The sequence below is a fragment of the Thalassophryne amazonica genome, chromosome 17 (genome assembly GCF_902500255.1).
Source record: "Thalassophryne amazonica chromosome 17, fThaAma1.1, whole genome shotgun sequence".
NCBI lineage: Eukaryota > Metazoa > Chordata > Actinopteri > Batrachoidiformes > Batrachoididae > Thalassophryne > Thalassophryne amazonica.
The window spans coordinates 5,561,953-5,577,563 of NC_047119.1; the positions used below are offsets into that span (position 1 = coordinate 5,561,953).

Genomic DNA, 15,611 nt, shown 5'->3' on the forward strand with positions numbered 1-15,611 from the left:
AAAAGGGAGAGAGGAGGCGGCAGTGGAGTGAAACAGACATCCACACCACTTGTGTTCTCTACTTCACAACGCAAAACCATCGTGCGTGAGAAATCTATCCTTCATTCTCATTCCACAAACATCTCTCGAACCGCTGGGATCGGGAGGGGGCACACGGAGGACCGACATATTTCCAAAACAACAGGCCTGACAAAAGCGCGTCAGCATGAAAGAGGAAAAAAGTCAAAGCGAAATGAGTTAAGAGAAGCCAAAACGGTTGAACAGCAGTCTGGACAGCTGAACCGAGGAGGATGCCAAGAGGAGCGCGGACGGACAGAATCATCCGCCACGCTTCCTCCGAGCGCACATCCTCTTTGTCTCCGCGAAGCAGAGCTATTTTACTGTATTACTCTTTCTACACACATCCAAGAAAAAAAAGAAAGCTCCGGAGGAAACCTTCTGAAAACAGAGCCATCACAGGCTTCCACGCAATTCCACTTCAACTGACTCCCCAAATTACACTCTCACGCTTTTATTTTCCTCTCTAAAGCGGTTTCATGCTGCCTACTCCTTCACTGCAGTATAAACATGTACAACAACCAGGGCTGGATCCAGAGTGAAAATCTGACAGATGCATTTTTGCCCAATGATAAAATAAAAATCATACGCGTCGTTATTCAATAATCTTCATTCTTTTATTTGTGTGCAACATACACTGTCACACTTCTTTAAATATATTTATTATACTTCATGGACCATAGTGAACACTTATTTGTAGAAATATGATGTCCTCAAAAAAAAAAAACACTATAACAAAAACTGACTGTAAACAGGATCAAATTTATTGCCAAAATCTTTCAGTTATACCTGAATCTATATACGAGATGATTTTTTTTTCAGTTGATAAAATCAATAAAAATATGACTGCATATATTCTTAATAATATTGAGATACAGACAGTTCACAGAAGACATTTTCCATTGATACCAATCAAAATTAGAAACACTCCAGCAGGTAACAATATTCATCATGTCCATGACTAAATATACTAAAACAAATACATCACAATTGTACACATATCACATGTTGTGATTTGGCACTTTATAAGCCGAACATTTTATTGAGTCTTAAAGTAAATAAATATGAAATTGTCACTGGATCCTTAAACTTTGGACATAATAAACTCTACATGGTGGATCCTTGATCTCTGGACATAAATAGGAATAAACAAAATCTGTAGTTTTTGTCAAAAGCATTTCCTTTCAGACATTATTGGCATGAACGTCTTTCCATATATCTAAGCTGAGCTCTTACAGCTGCTGTGCTTCACTTCAGAATGTAATTTGTAAAGAAATACAGAACATTTCAAAAATGTTCAAAACAGGTTTCAAAACACTCCGTACCAGTGTTTCGGGCTGGGGTCAGGAATTTATAGAATAGGTGAAATGTTTTGACCAAATCCCGAGCCACACGTTCTATCTAATGTTTCAATCCCTTTTTAGTTTTATGGTCTTTTCTGTGAATTTCTTTTAGAATTTGATGGCATAATTGGCATCTTGTTTCTCCCTGCAGCTCCTAGCTTGTTAGGTAGTAGCACACAACATGGTCCAGAGCTGGAGGTAGATGAAGTACATGCGAGTTTTAACCACAGCCGTTGTAATGTGACAATTTATCCAGTATCCACGAGCAGTCTGTCGCTTGTGAATGGAAGCGCCTCCACTCACCTTCCAGCAGGGTGATCCCTATGCATGCCCCCCACCCCACCCCTTAAAAAAAAAAAAAACATCAAAATTTTTATTAACAGGAGGTCTTCATATGTTAAAGTTTGTTGTGATGATGCCCTTAACCAGGCAGAAGATCATAATATCAAAAAGAGACTTTTATGGAATATTGAAACAGCAGTTTAATAAGAGACAAGCAGTTACTGCCAGTAAAGCACCATATTAGTGCAATGTGGAATATTTGTCATTAAATGCACAAATATTATTCTTCTGCTAAAGAATTGTCTGTGTTCATCATCTGCAGTTTATCACGAGCAGCTCCAGCTACGCCCGCTCATAGTACCTAAGCACAATCGATCCAAATTACCCACTGTTCGGCCGCTTGAGTTCCTTCAACGCCAAATCAATTGCTGCTATTGACAATTTTCACATGCTCCAGTGCACACCACCTGTGTGTGCATATGTAGGTCTGTGTGTGCATTAACAAAACAAACAAACACATCTTCAGGGAGCTGCATTTTTTAGTTTTATATTGAGTGTAATGTTCATACAATAGAGTGGCACATAGTATGGAGGCAGTGAATGTTTCTTTTTCTTGATCAATATTAATGAGCGGGGATTAGATGAAGCAACAGTGGCTCTTTGTGTGTTTTGGGGGAAAATGAGAGAGCAGTTTTCTCAGATAACAGCAAACAGGTTAACATTTTAGATAAAGCACTGATACGTGTCACAGAAAATCAGGGAAAACTGAAAAAATAAATTATGGAGGACTCAGGGTGGCATTACATTTCAAAGCTTGACATGAATTTGATTGTTTCCTGGGGATAAAAATACACAAATTCATGGCAGGAATAAAATATAACGCAAAGCTAAAATTCCATTGGGCATATGAGCATTTGCAGTCTTTTTACAATTTGTACATGTTCAATAAAGCCCCTCAATCAATCAATCAAATGATATTTACGTTTTAACATGAGGCCTTGCGTGTGTGCATATATGAGCTTTTGAGACAAGCGGAAGTTGTGCAAATCAAGGAATATTTGTAGATCACCCTCTGTGCATTTGCAGGTGTTAATGAGACAAATCTAACTCCATAGGAAGTTAGCTTTGAGTTAGCATATACACTAACATCCACGAATTGCCTTGTAGGTTCCAAAAACAATGGTTCAGTTTTAGAAGTGTTTATTTCTCGCTAGCTTTTACATAATATATGAGAAAGGTGTTAGTTCTAGCCAAAAACGAAGCAAAGTTAGCAGCTAGCAAAACCAGGAAGTGACGTCACCACGCTAACGTGCGCTAAATGTTTTGCAAATCCTTCCAGAGGTGTTATCAGGTTACAAAAACAGCATTTTCAGTTTTAGAAGTGTTTATTTCTCGATAGTTTTGCATAATATATGATAAAGGTGTTCAAGTAAAAAAATGAAACGAAGTTAGCAGCTAACGACACCAGGAAGTGACGTCACCATGATAACATCTGCGAGATCATACCATAAAATTAGGTACAGAATGTGACTTTTTAACCTCTTAAAATAGGTCAACGTTAGCCATCTTTGAACTTGTCCAAAGTCTGTGTCCCAAGAATGTTTCCTGTCAACTTAAAGACCCTAGTAGTAATAGGACAGGACTTAATGCTGAGCACAGACGGATGGACGAAAAGCCTTCGCAATACCCGATGGTCATATTAGATGGCATCAGGTAATAACTCGCAAAGCAACTAAAAAGAGTTTCATCTTGAGTTTGACCCATCATGCAAGTGGCAACAAGCTTGGTAACTATGGAGCAGTGGTCTTATTCACATAAGTGGAAATGAGGATGTATAGAAAGTGCAAAGCTACATACATTTTATATGATGAAACATTACCAACATATGCTACCATACTGCATGTTCCATTTTATCAAACTACGCATGTCTGGTAAGTTACAGAAAATGTCTATTCCATTTCAAAATAAAGTGATTTAAAGATAGAAGATAGATTTCAGTGGTCCAAAGGTTTACATACAAGACAAAACAACATTAAAACAACATGGAAGATTCCAAAAGACTAGATTTTAAACAATGATAAGACATACCTTCCTTGCTGAACCAGCAAGTCCTCATAATTTTGTTTGAATTGCTTCACCTCTTCCTCAACGGTTAAAACACAGAACAAATTTGCTGTGATGTAAGCTAATGCATATTAAGTTCATCTTTGTATTTCCCGTGAACACGAAGACCTCGGCACTTACCAAAAAGAAAAGTTTCAGTTCTTCGACTTGATAATGTTTTAAAGTAATCGAAACTGCAACAGTTGCTCATGTTTATATTGCATTCTGCCATCTTTGCCAAGTTTACACAGGTTTGCTTGGTAGCTAAAATTCTGTCCATTCCCATAGTGCATAGTGTGGGCTCATCGTCTGGTTTTGTCCAAATTCCATCTTTAGTTGCATTAAGAGTTAACAGCTGCATATCCTCATGCTGAAGATGCAACCATTGAGATTATTTCCTTCACGAGGATAAACTGTTAAACATCTCACTTGACGGTTATTTTCTGTTAGCTAAACATTGCAACGCTAGTGACCGTTTTCAACACAAACAGCTCGGAAAATCTGTATGTTAATTTCCCAAAAGGTTTTTTTTTTTTTAACTTTAGATTTTCTGACAAGTAAACGGTCACTGTCTGTCAAGTGGGCCGGCTCCATGGTTGGCATGAAGCTGAACTTTCTGGTGATGATGGCAGAGAAGAGAACACTGGACATTATGGACAACACTGGACAAACTGGACATTATGGGCGAAGCCAGTCAATTTTCAATTCAATTTCAATTTATTTTCATTTATATAACCCCAAATCAAAACAAAGTTGCCTCAAGGCCCTTCACACAAGTAAAGTCTAACCTTACCAACCACCCTCTGTACACTCATCAGCAACCAGAGGAGCCTCTTCAGCCACAGACTGCTCCTTCCCAAGTGCAGAACCAACAGACTGAGAAACTCCTTTGTTCCTCAGGACATCAGACTGTACAACTCCTCGCTCAGGGGAGGAGTAACAGGAAGACAGAGGACAGGAAGGAGAGGAACAGTAGTAGCCAGTAAACCAGCAGCGAGCAGTATTTCTTGTATTTACATTTTGCAAATTGCTTTTTACTTCTACTTTTGATACTCTGTGTGCGCTGCTATACAATGGAGCTGGAACCTCAATTTCCCTGAGGGAGTCTTCCCAAGGGATCAATAAAGTTCTATCTAATCTAATCACTCATACTCACCAATGGTGTTAAAGCAGTGTATGTTAAGGCTTGCGGGGCTGTGGTCTCCTATATGGATCTCCTCCAGGGTGTGGTCTGACTTGTTGGTCAGTGTGACCTGTACTGCCACCATACTAGACTGGAACAAACATGGCTGCCTGGGGAAATGGTACTTGGCTGACAGACCTTTTCCTGTCATATGGTGAAGCAGCTCCTGGGTTATCATGGGACCAAAGGTTGGAGTGCTGACCTAGATGGAACATGAAAGAGAGATGATAAAGACTTACATGGTACACCTCTGCTTTTACGTTGCTTTGTTCAATTATATGCAAACATTGATGAAATAGAAACACTGACAAGTTGGATTTGTCGATCTTTAAAAAAAAACAGGACAGCTTGAAATAAAGCTCAGAAAAGAGTGCATGCAAAATGATTGTCTAAATAAACCTGCAGAAAGCTCTTTCATCAAAACAATATCCAGAGAGAGCTTGTCCATTTCACAGCAAATGCATCCACACAAGAGGATTAATACAAGAACCTCTGCTGTTCCCATCACCTATATTCATGCAATTCATCATGAACCAATCAGAAGCCACAATGCACCACTTTGGAGCGGCGCGGGGCTGACGGCCGGGACCTCCCCCACTGCTCTCTCCATTAACTCTGCTGGGTAAAGAAAAGCTCATTTAAGAAATATTCTCAATCAGCCGGTTAAATGGAAATGGCGTGCTCAGCCAAAAAAACTGGGCTGAATAAAAACAACCTATAATGATAAGAAACACAAGAGCCCACTTGGATCAAACTGGTTTTCTTAAAGGGTTTTTTACCTTTTCAGAGGCAGGAAATTGTATTCTGGTGCTTGTTTGATGGAAATAAAGCGTGAATGTACCATACATGTACACCTTGTTATTGAAATGTACACGGCACTTAGTACAGTAGTGTTCAGAATAATAGTAGTGCTATGTGACTAAAAAGATTAATCCAGGTTTTGAGTATATTTCTGATTGTTACATGGGAAACAAGGTACCAGTAGATTCTCACAAATCCAACAAGACCAAGCATTCATGATATGCACACTCTTAAGGCTATGAAATTGGACTATTAGTAAAAAAAAAGTAGAAAAGGGGGTGTTCACAATAATAGTAATAATTTCCACATCGGTGGATAATAAAGAATTATTCTATTCTATTCTATAGTAGTGTGGCAGTCAGTGAGTTCGTTAATTTTGTGGAACAAACAGGTGTGAATCAGGTGTCCCCTATTTAAGGATGAAGCCAGCACCTGTTGAACATGCTTTTCTCTTTGAAAGCCTGAGGAAAATGGGACGTTCAAGACATTGTTCAGAAGAACAGCGTAGTTTGATTAAAAAGTTGATTGGAGATGGGAAAACGTATACGCAGGGGCAAAAAATTATAGGCTGTTCATCTACAACAGACCTGGGCAAACTGCGGCCCGGGGGCCACATGCGGCCCTTTGCATGTCTCTGTCCGGCCCTCATGAGGTCTGTGATTATTATCACATATATTAAAAATGTCAAGCTTGTGTGTTGCAAATCATTAGAGAGGTTTATTTAGGTATATTTAAATATTTACATATTATTACAGTAATAAAAATGACCTATAAAAGCTGTTAAATAGGTAATTTTTTTGTAAAATTTGTAATGGGAGACAGCCGAGTTATCGATGGTGTGGCCCTCGGACATAATTCAGGTTCCCTATGTGGCCCCTTGTAAAAATTAATTGCCCACCCCTGATCTACAATGATCTCCAATGCTTTAAAATGGACAAAAAACCAGAGACGCGTGGAAGAAAACGGAAAACAACCATTAAAATGGATAGAAGAATAAATGATGGGTCTTGGTCCAGTGAGACATCGGCATCAATTTGACCAGTTAACAGCCTCGGCTCGTGTGTCATACATCACACTGACAAAGTGAGGAACCTTGGGGTAATTTCTGACCCTTCGTTGTCCTTTGGCCTCCACATTAGAAATATTACTAGGACTGCTTTCTTCCACCTGCACAATATAGCAAAGATTCATCCCATCCTGTCTATGGCTGATGCTGAGACCCTGATCCATGTGTTCATCTCTTCTAGATTGGACTACTTCAATGTTCTATTTTCTGGTTTACCGCAGTCCAGCATTAGGGCTCTCCAATTGGTTCAAAATCCTGCAGCCAGACTTTTGACACAAAGCAGAAAGTTCGACCACATTACACCCATTTTGGCGTCTCTTCAGTGGCTTCCTGTCCCAGTGAGATCAGATTTTAAGGTTCCGCTACTAACCTATAAAATTATTCATGGACTAGCATTTAAGTACCTAGCTGACGTAATTAAACCTTACGTACCGGCCCGGGCTTTACGTTCTCAGGGTGCAGGACTACTTTGTGTCCCTAAGGTAAATAAGAAGTCTGCGGGTCACATAACTTTCCCTTATCATGCCCCTGTTCTGTGGAATGATCTCCCTGCGTCAATAAAACAATCAGATTCTGTGAAGACTTTCAAGTCCAGACTTAAGACGCACTTATTTTCCCTTTCATATGGCTAGCATACTGGTACAGTTTTGTTTTATGCTTTTTACTCGTTTAAATTCATGTTATTAGTAATTGGAGCGGGCCGCGGCCTCAACTTCACCTAAATTCTGGGTCTTTTAGTGAAGCTTAGGGCTAGCGGCCGGCGATCACCTTAGTATTTCTTCTGTTTTACTTGATTAATGCTGGCAAATTATACAGTTTTTTTTATTCTGTTTTTTCTGTTTAAGGTGCAGCTCCATCCAGAGATGGAAGTTGTGTTTGTGTTGGCGAGCCTCCTATCCTGTGTACCAACAGCAATTCTTGTATATTCGTCCGTGAATTGTTCTGTGAATTATTTCTGTAATTTATGTTTGTAGCATGGCCCAAGCAGAGGGTCACCCCTTTGAGTCTGGTCTGCTTGAGGTTTCTTCCTCAGAGGGAGTTTTTCCTTACCACTGTTGCTCTGGGGGTTGGTAAGGTTAGACCTTACCTGTGTGAAGCGCCTTGAGGCAATTCTGTTGTGATTTGGCGCTATATAAAGGAAAATAAATTGAAATTGAAAATTGAAGCCAGCACCTGTTGAACATGCTTTTCTCTTTGAAAGCCTGAGCAAAATGGGACATTCAAGACATTGTTCAGAAGAACAGTGTAGTTTGATTAAAAAGTTGATTGGAGAGGGGAAAACGTATACACAGGTGCAAAAAATTATAGGCTGTTCATCTACAATGATCTCCAATGCTTTAAAATGGACAAAAAACCAGAGACGCGTGGAAGAAAATGGAAAACAACCATCAAAATGGATAGAAGACTAACCAGAATGGCAAAGGCTCACCCACTGATCAGCTCCAGGATGATCAAAGACAGTCTGGAGTTACCTGTAAGTGCTGTGACAGATAGAAGACGCCTGTGTGAAGCTAATTTATTTGCAAGAATCCCCCGCAAAGTCCTTCTGTTAAATAAAAGACGTGCAGAAGAGGTTACAATTTGCCAAAGAACACATCAACTGGCCTAAAGAGAAATGGAGGAATATTTTGTGGACTGATGAGAGTAAAATTGTTCTTTTTAGGTCCAAGGGCAGCAGACAGTTTGTGAGACGACCCCCAAACTCTGAATTCAAGCCACAGTTCACAGTGTAGACAGTGAAGCATGGTGGTGCAAGCATCATGATATGGGCATGTTTCTCCTACTATGGTGTTGAGCCTATATATTACATACCAGGTATCATGGATCAGTTTGGATATGTCAAAATACTTGAAGAGGTCATGTTGCCTTATGCTGAAGAGGACATGCCCTTGAAATGGGTGTTTCAACAAGACAATGACCCCAAGCACACTAGTAAACCAGCAAAATCTTGGTTCCAAACCAACAAAATTAATGCCTCGCAGATGTGAAGAAATCATGAAAAACTGTGGTTATACAACTAAATACTAGTTTAGTGATTCACAGGATTGCTAAAAAAGCAGTTTGAACATAACAGTTTTGAGTGTGTAGCGTCAACAGCAGATTCTACTATTATTGTGAACACCCCCTTTTCTACTTTTTTTTTTTTTTACTAATAGCCCAATTTCATAGCCTTAAGAGTGTGCATATCATGAATGCTTGGTCTTGTTGGATTTGTGAGAATCTACTGAATACTGGTACCTTGTTTCCCATGTAACAATAAGAAATAAACCTGGATTAATCTTTTTAGTCACATAGCACTACTATTATTCTGAACACCACTGTAGCTTTGAGGTTCATCTGTGTGACGGTGGCAACAGACAGGTTCTTGTCAAAATGATAAGGTGAGAGGACTCAAATAAGAAAAACAAGTTTGACATAAATGTGACATTATCCACACGTGTGCTTAAAATACAGATGCCTGCTGTGTTTGTATCAACAACGTAGCAATTATAAAAGTGCAAATTTTTGTACTTTCTTTATGTCTTATTTCATAAAAGCATCTGGCATTGTTTTGCTCATGACTGACAGTGTTGATTAATTCAAAACATCAGGAATCTTGCAGACTATTCACACATATTTAACAATAACATTTCTGTACACGGACACTGTTCGAACATGCACAAATGTACAGATGTAAACGAACATTAACCAGAAACCAAATCACACATATTAACACCTCAAAATTATATGTACAAATCTAACTCCTAAAAAACAGTCAGCGATATTGTGGAGTAATTTATTTATTTTTTTAACTGGCAGTTCAAAAAAGATAAAGATAATTAAACATGGTGTAGGATGTAATTAAGACAAAGGCCACGATGTGAACAAAGACCGTGGAAGCTTGCGTGCTTGGTGCTGTTTGTACAATGTTTCACTGAAGCGGGCCGATGATGGGAAGGAATAGACAGCGAACATGTTTAGAGTTCAACGAGATATGCAGAGAACGTTATCCAACTTGTCACATGGTGAGTGAAAGGGTGAAAAATCAGTTTGACATTAAACAGAAGTGGTGGAGCCAGGCTTAAATGTTTTCCATCTACAGAGCCAGATTGTTTGGCAGAAATCAGGAAATCAGTTCAACACGACGGTAACAACAGTTAGTAGAAGGCAGTGAGACAAGCGTACATCTCATCCCCCAAATAACGTATCTTATAACGGATTAAAAAAAAACTGATCATCTCTTTCCAAACAGACTGAGGTGTTTGTTGGACAGCCACAACATTTTCAACACGTTTCACAAAAAGCAGTTGTAATACTCTCACAAGCAATTAAAATATTTAATTAGTTTGTCCCCGGATCTGTCAGTTTACATGAATCTACCCCAAAAACATAACATATCTATTTCAAACTTTTCTAAAGATTCACGTATTAATAACACGGCAGACACTAATATTCAATAAAATAACGCAATGCTAAAATACCCTCGGCTGTATGAGCATAACAATATTAAGTCAAGGTTAGGTATCTTTGAACTTGTCCAAGGTGTGTGTCCCAAGAATGTTCCCTGTCGATTTGAAGATCCTGGCAGAAATAGGACTGGAATTATGCTGAACACAGACACACGTACAGATGGACTCAAGGCCTTCACAACACCCGATTGTCATATTTGATGGCCTCAGGTAAAAACAAGTGGGACTTTCAACCATCAACCCACAAAGTTGGACAAATCAGTACCTCCCTTTATAAGTCAGACTTTATGAATGCTTTAACTTTTGTAGTCCATACAGATATCCATCAAATGAAAACTTGCAGTGTACAAAAAAGAATAATCTTCTAAAATCAATACACTGACACGAGGAAGATATCCTGTGTAGAGAAATGTTCTTGGACACAGGGCATTCAGTAAAGACCTTCAATCATTTTCTCGTTATTTCTTCATTTGGAATGCGTCTCCAGGAAAGGTCAGCCCCTAACATTACAGACATTGGTGGCAACACAAAGGCTCATATAATCTGTGTCACTTGGACAGATACAGTGCAAATTCTCACAAAAAGATATGCCAAATATGAATGGTATCACTTGAGTAGTTTTTTTGAAAATTAGCCAGACGAATGTATAGTCAGAACATCCTTGTTCATTTATTTATTATTAAAAAAATTGTGTGTGTGTGTGTGGGGGGGGGGGAGAACTCATTAAATTCCATTATACCTTGAACTGTGCCTCTGCTAACAACATAGACAACATAAACCACATTCAAAAACAACCCCTTTGGCGTTTTTCCCAGTATCACCCAGATTGAAAACCTTTGCCTTTGAACAAATGGAATCCTTTTTTTGTTTTCAAGTTTTCAATTTCAATTTATTTTCATTTATATAGCGCCAAATCTCAACAAAGTTGCCTCAAGGCGCGTCACCCAAGTAAGGTCTAACCTTACCAACCCCCAGAGCAAGAACACAGGTGACAGTGGTAAGAAAAAAACTACCTCTGATGATTTGAGGAAACCTCAAGCAGACCAGACTCAAAGGGGCGACCCTCTGCTTGGGCCATGTTACCAACACAAATAATACAGGAAATTATACAGGAAATTTTGGCAGTCCATGCTGGTGCACAAGACAGGAGGCCTGCAGAAGAAAACACCCACTCCCATCTCAGGATGGAGCCGCACCTCAGACAGAACAAAACAGAATCAGGTGGCAGAAAGACAAAAAAAATACAGTATAATTTATCAGCATGTAACGACAAGAAAAACAAAACAGTTTTGTGGCTTTTTTCTTTTTGGGGGGTAGGAGGGGGTGATATCTACAACGCAAATGCAAATAAAATAAATAATATGTAAATTTAAAAAAAGCAGTGATTCTTACATTTTCTTTGATTTCTAATTCATTGCAGACCTTATGAACCCAAAATATTTCATGTTTTGTTTAGTGCTGTCAACTTAATTTCAATTCTAAATATACATCCATTCCTCCTTGTAAGGCCTGTAACACATAAAAAAAAGTTGGGATGGGGGAAAATTTATTCTAAATCTCAGGATTAAATCATCACTTTGACATCCATTTGTCTTGAGGCAAGTTAGGAGATGGACACATGAACAAAGTCAGTGAATACATCATGGCCTTCATTTCCAGTAATCAAGGTACTGTGTGATGACTCTGTCAGGTGAGCAGTTCTCAAAAACTGAATGACTCATGAGGGAAGCCAACAAGACACCCATGACAGAATGGGGGGGGGGAAGCGCCACAATATAAGCCCCGAGACCCACAGGTGCTGGTTCTTCTATCCGGATTGCATAGAGTGAAGTGGACTGAGAGACTACCACTCTCCGTGGTCAGGAAATTAGTCCCACTTGGGTTTCTTCCCAGCCAATCCCAGTACCTATTTGTGACAGAGTACACTGGGACAATGCAGATGAGGTATCTTGTCCAAGACACAGACAGGTAGTGTGAACAGGGCTCAAACCTCAGATCTACATATTAATAGCCCAGCTCATGAATCAACTGACGACCTGCTCGAATGAAACAAACAAACCAAAAAAAAAAGTTGGAAAAATAGCTCAGGCATTAAAGGCCTGATAGTTTATTATTTAAATAGCAATTTTGTGACAAAAATCCCAAATATTAAAAGCGCTATCCTGAAACATTTTATTTTATTTTATTTATTTCATTTATATAGCACCAAATCACAACAAAGTAGCCTCAAGGCACTTCACACAAGTAACGTCTAACCTTACTAACCCCCAGAACAACAGTGGTAAGGAAAAACTACCTCTGAGGAAGAAACCTCAAGCAGACCAGACTCAAAGGGGTGACCCTCTGCTTAGGCCATGATACAGACACAAATTACAGAACAATTCATACAACGAATATACAGAAAATGTTGCCGGTGCACAGGACAGGAGAGTTTCAGGAACAGATACCACACCCATCTCTGGATGGAGCTGCACCTCAAACAGAGAGAAAAAAACAGAATCAGGCCCCAAAAAGACAAATACAATACAATTTGTCAGCATTAAGCAACAAGGAAAACAAAAGAAATACTAAGGTGATTGGCGGCCACTAGCCCTAAGCTTCACTAAAAGACCCAGAATTTAGATAAGGTTGAGGCCACAACACGCTCCGTTTCCTTATAAAATTAAAAGAGTAAAAGCATAGTTACATACAATGCCAGTATACTAGCCATACAAAAGGGAAAACAACTGTGTCTTAAGTCTGGACTTGAAAGTCTCCATAGAATCCGACTGTTTTATTGATGCAGGGAGATCATTCTACAGAACAGGGGCACAATAAGAGAAAGCTCTGTGACCCGCAGATTTTTATTCACCCTAGTGACACTAAGTAGTCCTGCACCCTGAGGATGCAAAGCCCGGGCCTAAGATGGACCCCTGTGGAACCCCAAATTTCAAGTCACTAAGGTTAAAGGTAGTGTTATTGTACAAAACACAATGAGAATGACTGGTCAGGTATAATGTCAACCATGCAAGAGCACTCCCAGTAATCCTAAAATGATTTTCCAGCCTATCAAGTAGAATATGATGATCCACAGTATCAAACGCCGCACTGAGATCTAACAGCACCAGAACCGTAGTGGTGTCCGAATCCATTGCAAGCACAAGATCATTCACCACTTTAGTGAGAGGTGTCTCTGTGGAATGATATTTTCTAAGAGCAGACTGCAGTGGCTCAAAGAGATTATTCTCAGTAAGATAGTCCACGAGCTGCCGTGACACCACTTTATCCAGAATTTTAGAGCAAAATGATAGATTTGATATCAGTCGTTTTGTTGGTATAGGATCAAGTAAACAGGTTGTGCTTTTTGTAGACGTTATAAGTTTTGTCAGCATGCCTTGTGAGATACTATCAAATTCTGTAAATCTAGGTAATACCTCAGTCGTGGCGCCCACCTCAATAGCAGGGTGTAGTGGCTGGGTTAAGGCATGCTGGGATATGTTTAACCTATGTCTTCAATTTTCTTCTCAAAGTAATCCAGGAAATGTTGTGCTGTAAAAGGAGAGCGAGCTACAGGTGGATGTCCATGAATAAGTGTTGCCACAGTTTGCCAACATTTAGAATTATTATTTTACCAGCCACCAAGGATGTGGTCCACTCAGCTGGTAGGGCTGCCAGTCACACTGGCTGGAGTACAAACTCTCTGATCACCAATATGTCTCCCATCCCTCTGACAAGACAGTAATTCTCATGTCCAGATCACTTGTAAAAGAGGTCAAACAAACATTTGTTGCTATGTTGCAACGCTACTGTGCCCTCATGAGTCACAAATGCCCGTCACGCCACCACCGGCCCGCAGATTTATTGGGCCACTTTTAGATGTGTCAGAGCCGTCGAAGTCGATAAAGCTGACCGTAATGTTTGCCACCCCATCACAACAGAGATTTACCTCCCTGACAGACATATCCTGCTTCAAGGTCCCATCTGCCGCCTCGCCCCAAGTAGGCGACAGCGACAGGCGAGAGGACGGGTGAACGCACAAGGTTTGAAACCGCTTATCATCACCAATTTGACACAGTGGACAGTTAAAACCTGACAGAAGTGCCCACACTAGACCCTTCACCCTTCCATCTATTGTTGTCCTGCTATGCAGCACAAGCCCATAACACCTGAAGTGTAAATAAGAGAAGAAGAGGGATGTAACCTTGACATCTCTGTCAGTCTCCCCTTCACTTTTTTCCTTTCTTGGCTTTGGTTTTCATTCTCCAACGTGGACAGGAAGGCAGGAGGTGACAATGAGGGAGAAAGTTGATTGAGAGGCTCTATTACGCTTCAACTTAAGGAAGCTCCCATGATGGATGGCACAGACAACAGTCACCTTCACAGCCCGGACGCCAGGCTCCTAGCATCCTCTCTGGCAAATGACCTGAAAATCCTGCTGACATATTCAAAAGGACCAAGCGCTCCTGGGCAGCCTTGTGCTGTGTGCATAAGAATGCCAATTTAGGCGAAAGAGGTGTGAGGAGCAGAAAGATGTATTGGCAAAGATGGAAAATCCATTTCTGCTTTTCAGACCCTCAGAAAGTCACGGACAGGATCTCATTATGCTGTACAACAGCTGTGAGGATTAAGGTAAGGGACATGTGTTTGACTTTAAAGACCTAATTGTTCCCTTCAGTCAGGAGATGACAATTAATTGAGGGGCATCAGAAAGACCTTGACTGCAAATTGAATTAAATAAATGGTACAACAACCAACTAAAACTACTTTGTTAGAACAAGAAGTCTCTCCAGCACATGCAGACAGAGGTTAGTTAATTTATGCGAATTTATCAGCAAATTGGGCATTCTAAAATAATTGGAAATTTTCCATCAATAAGAAAAATTATAATATTAGAATTAATAGAACAGGAGTAGTAAAAAAAAAAAAAACAGCAGTGCCCTTCATCTAGCATTAAGAAATTACCAGCAATGTGCTCAGCTAATATAGCCTACAAAACAATTTCATAGCACCTAATGCAGCAATGGAGATTTAAACCTGTGATTTAGACGCAAAGTGTCAAAAATGAGTCTAAGATATGAAAGAGCTTTAAATGTCTAGAGAAATATGAAATACTGTCTAATGAACCACAAGGCTTTATCGTAAAACTCAAATTGCAATATGCAGTTTATTCAGAGTTGAGTAAAATAAGTTAACAAAAAGCAAAACAAACCCACACAAAATTAAGGTCACAATTTGCATGGACAGCAGAGTAGAACAAAGATCACTGTGTCAGAGCGCCAAGGGCCGAGCATCCTCCCATCTGCTTTTTTGAAGAAAACACCTATCCAAAATTAAATTTGTAATTTTCA

General features: G+C 39.7%; 1 protein-coding gene across 2 annotated transcripts in view; it reads right to left on the reverse strand.

Moving 5' to 3' along the window:
• Window positions 1-15,611, reverse strand: part of ap3b1a (adaptor related protein complex 3 subunit beta 1a) — a 138,197-nt gene that overhangs the window by 28,479 nt on the left and 94,107 nt on the right. For both annotated transcript variants that reach the window (XM_034192186.1, XM_034192185.1), the window contains exon 23: window positions 4,942-5,170. In XM_034192186.1, the coding sequence (XP_034048077.1) occupies window positions 4,942-5,170 (229 nt within the window). The remainder of the gene's footprint in view (window positions 1-4,941; window positions 5,171-15,611) is intronic.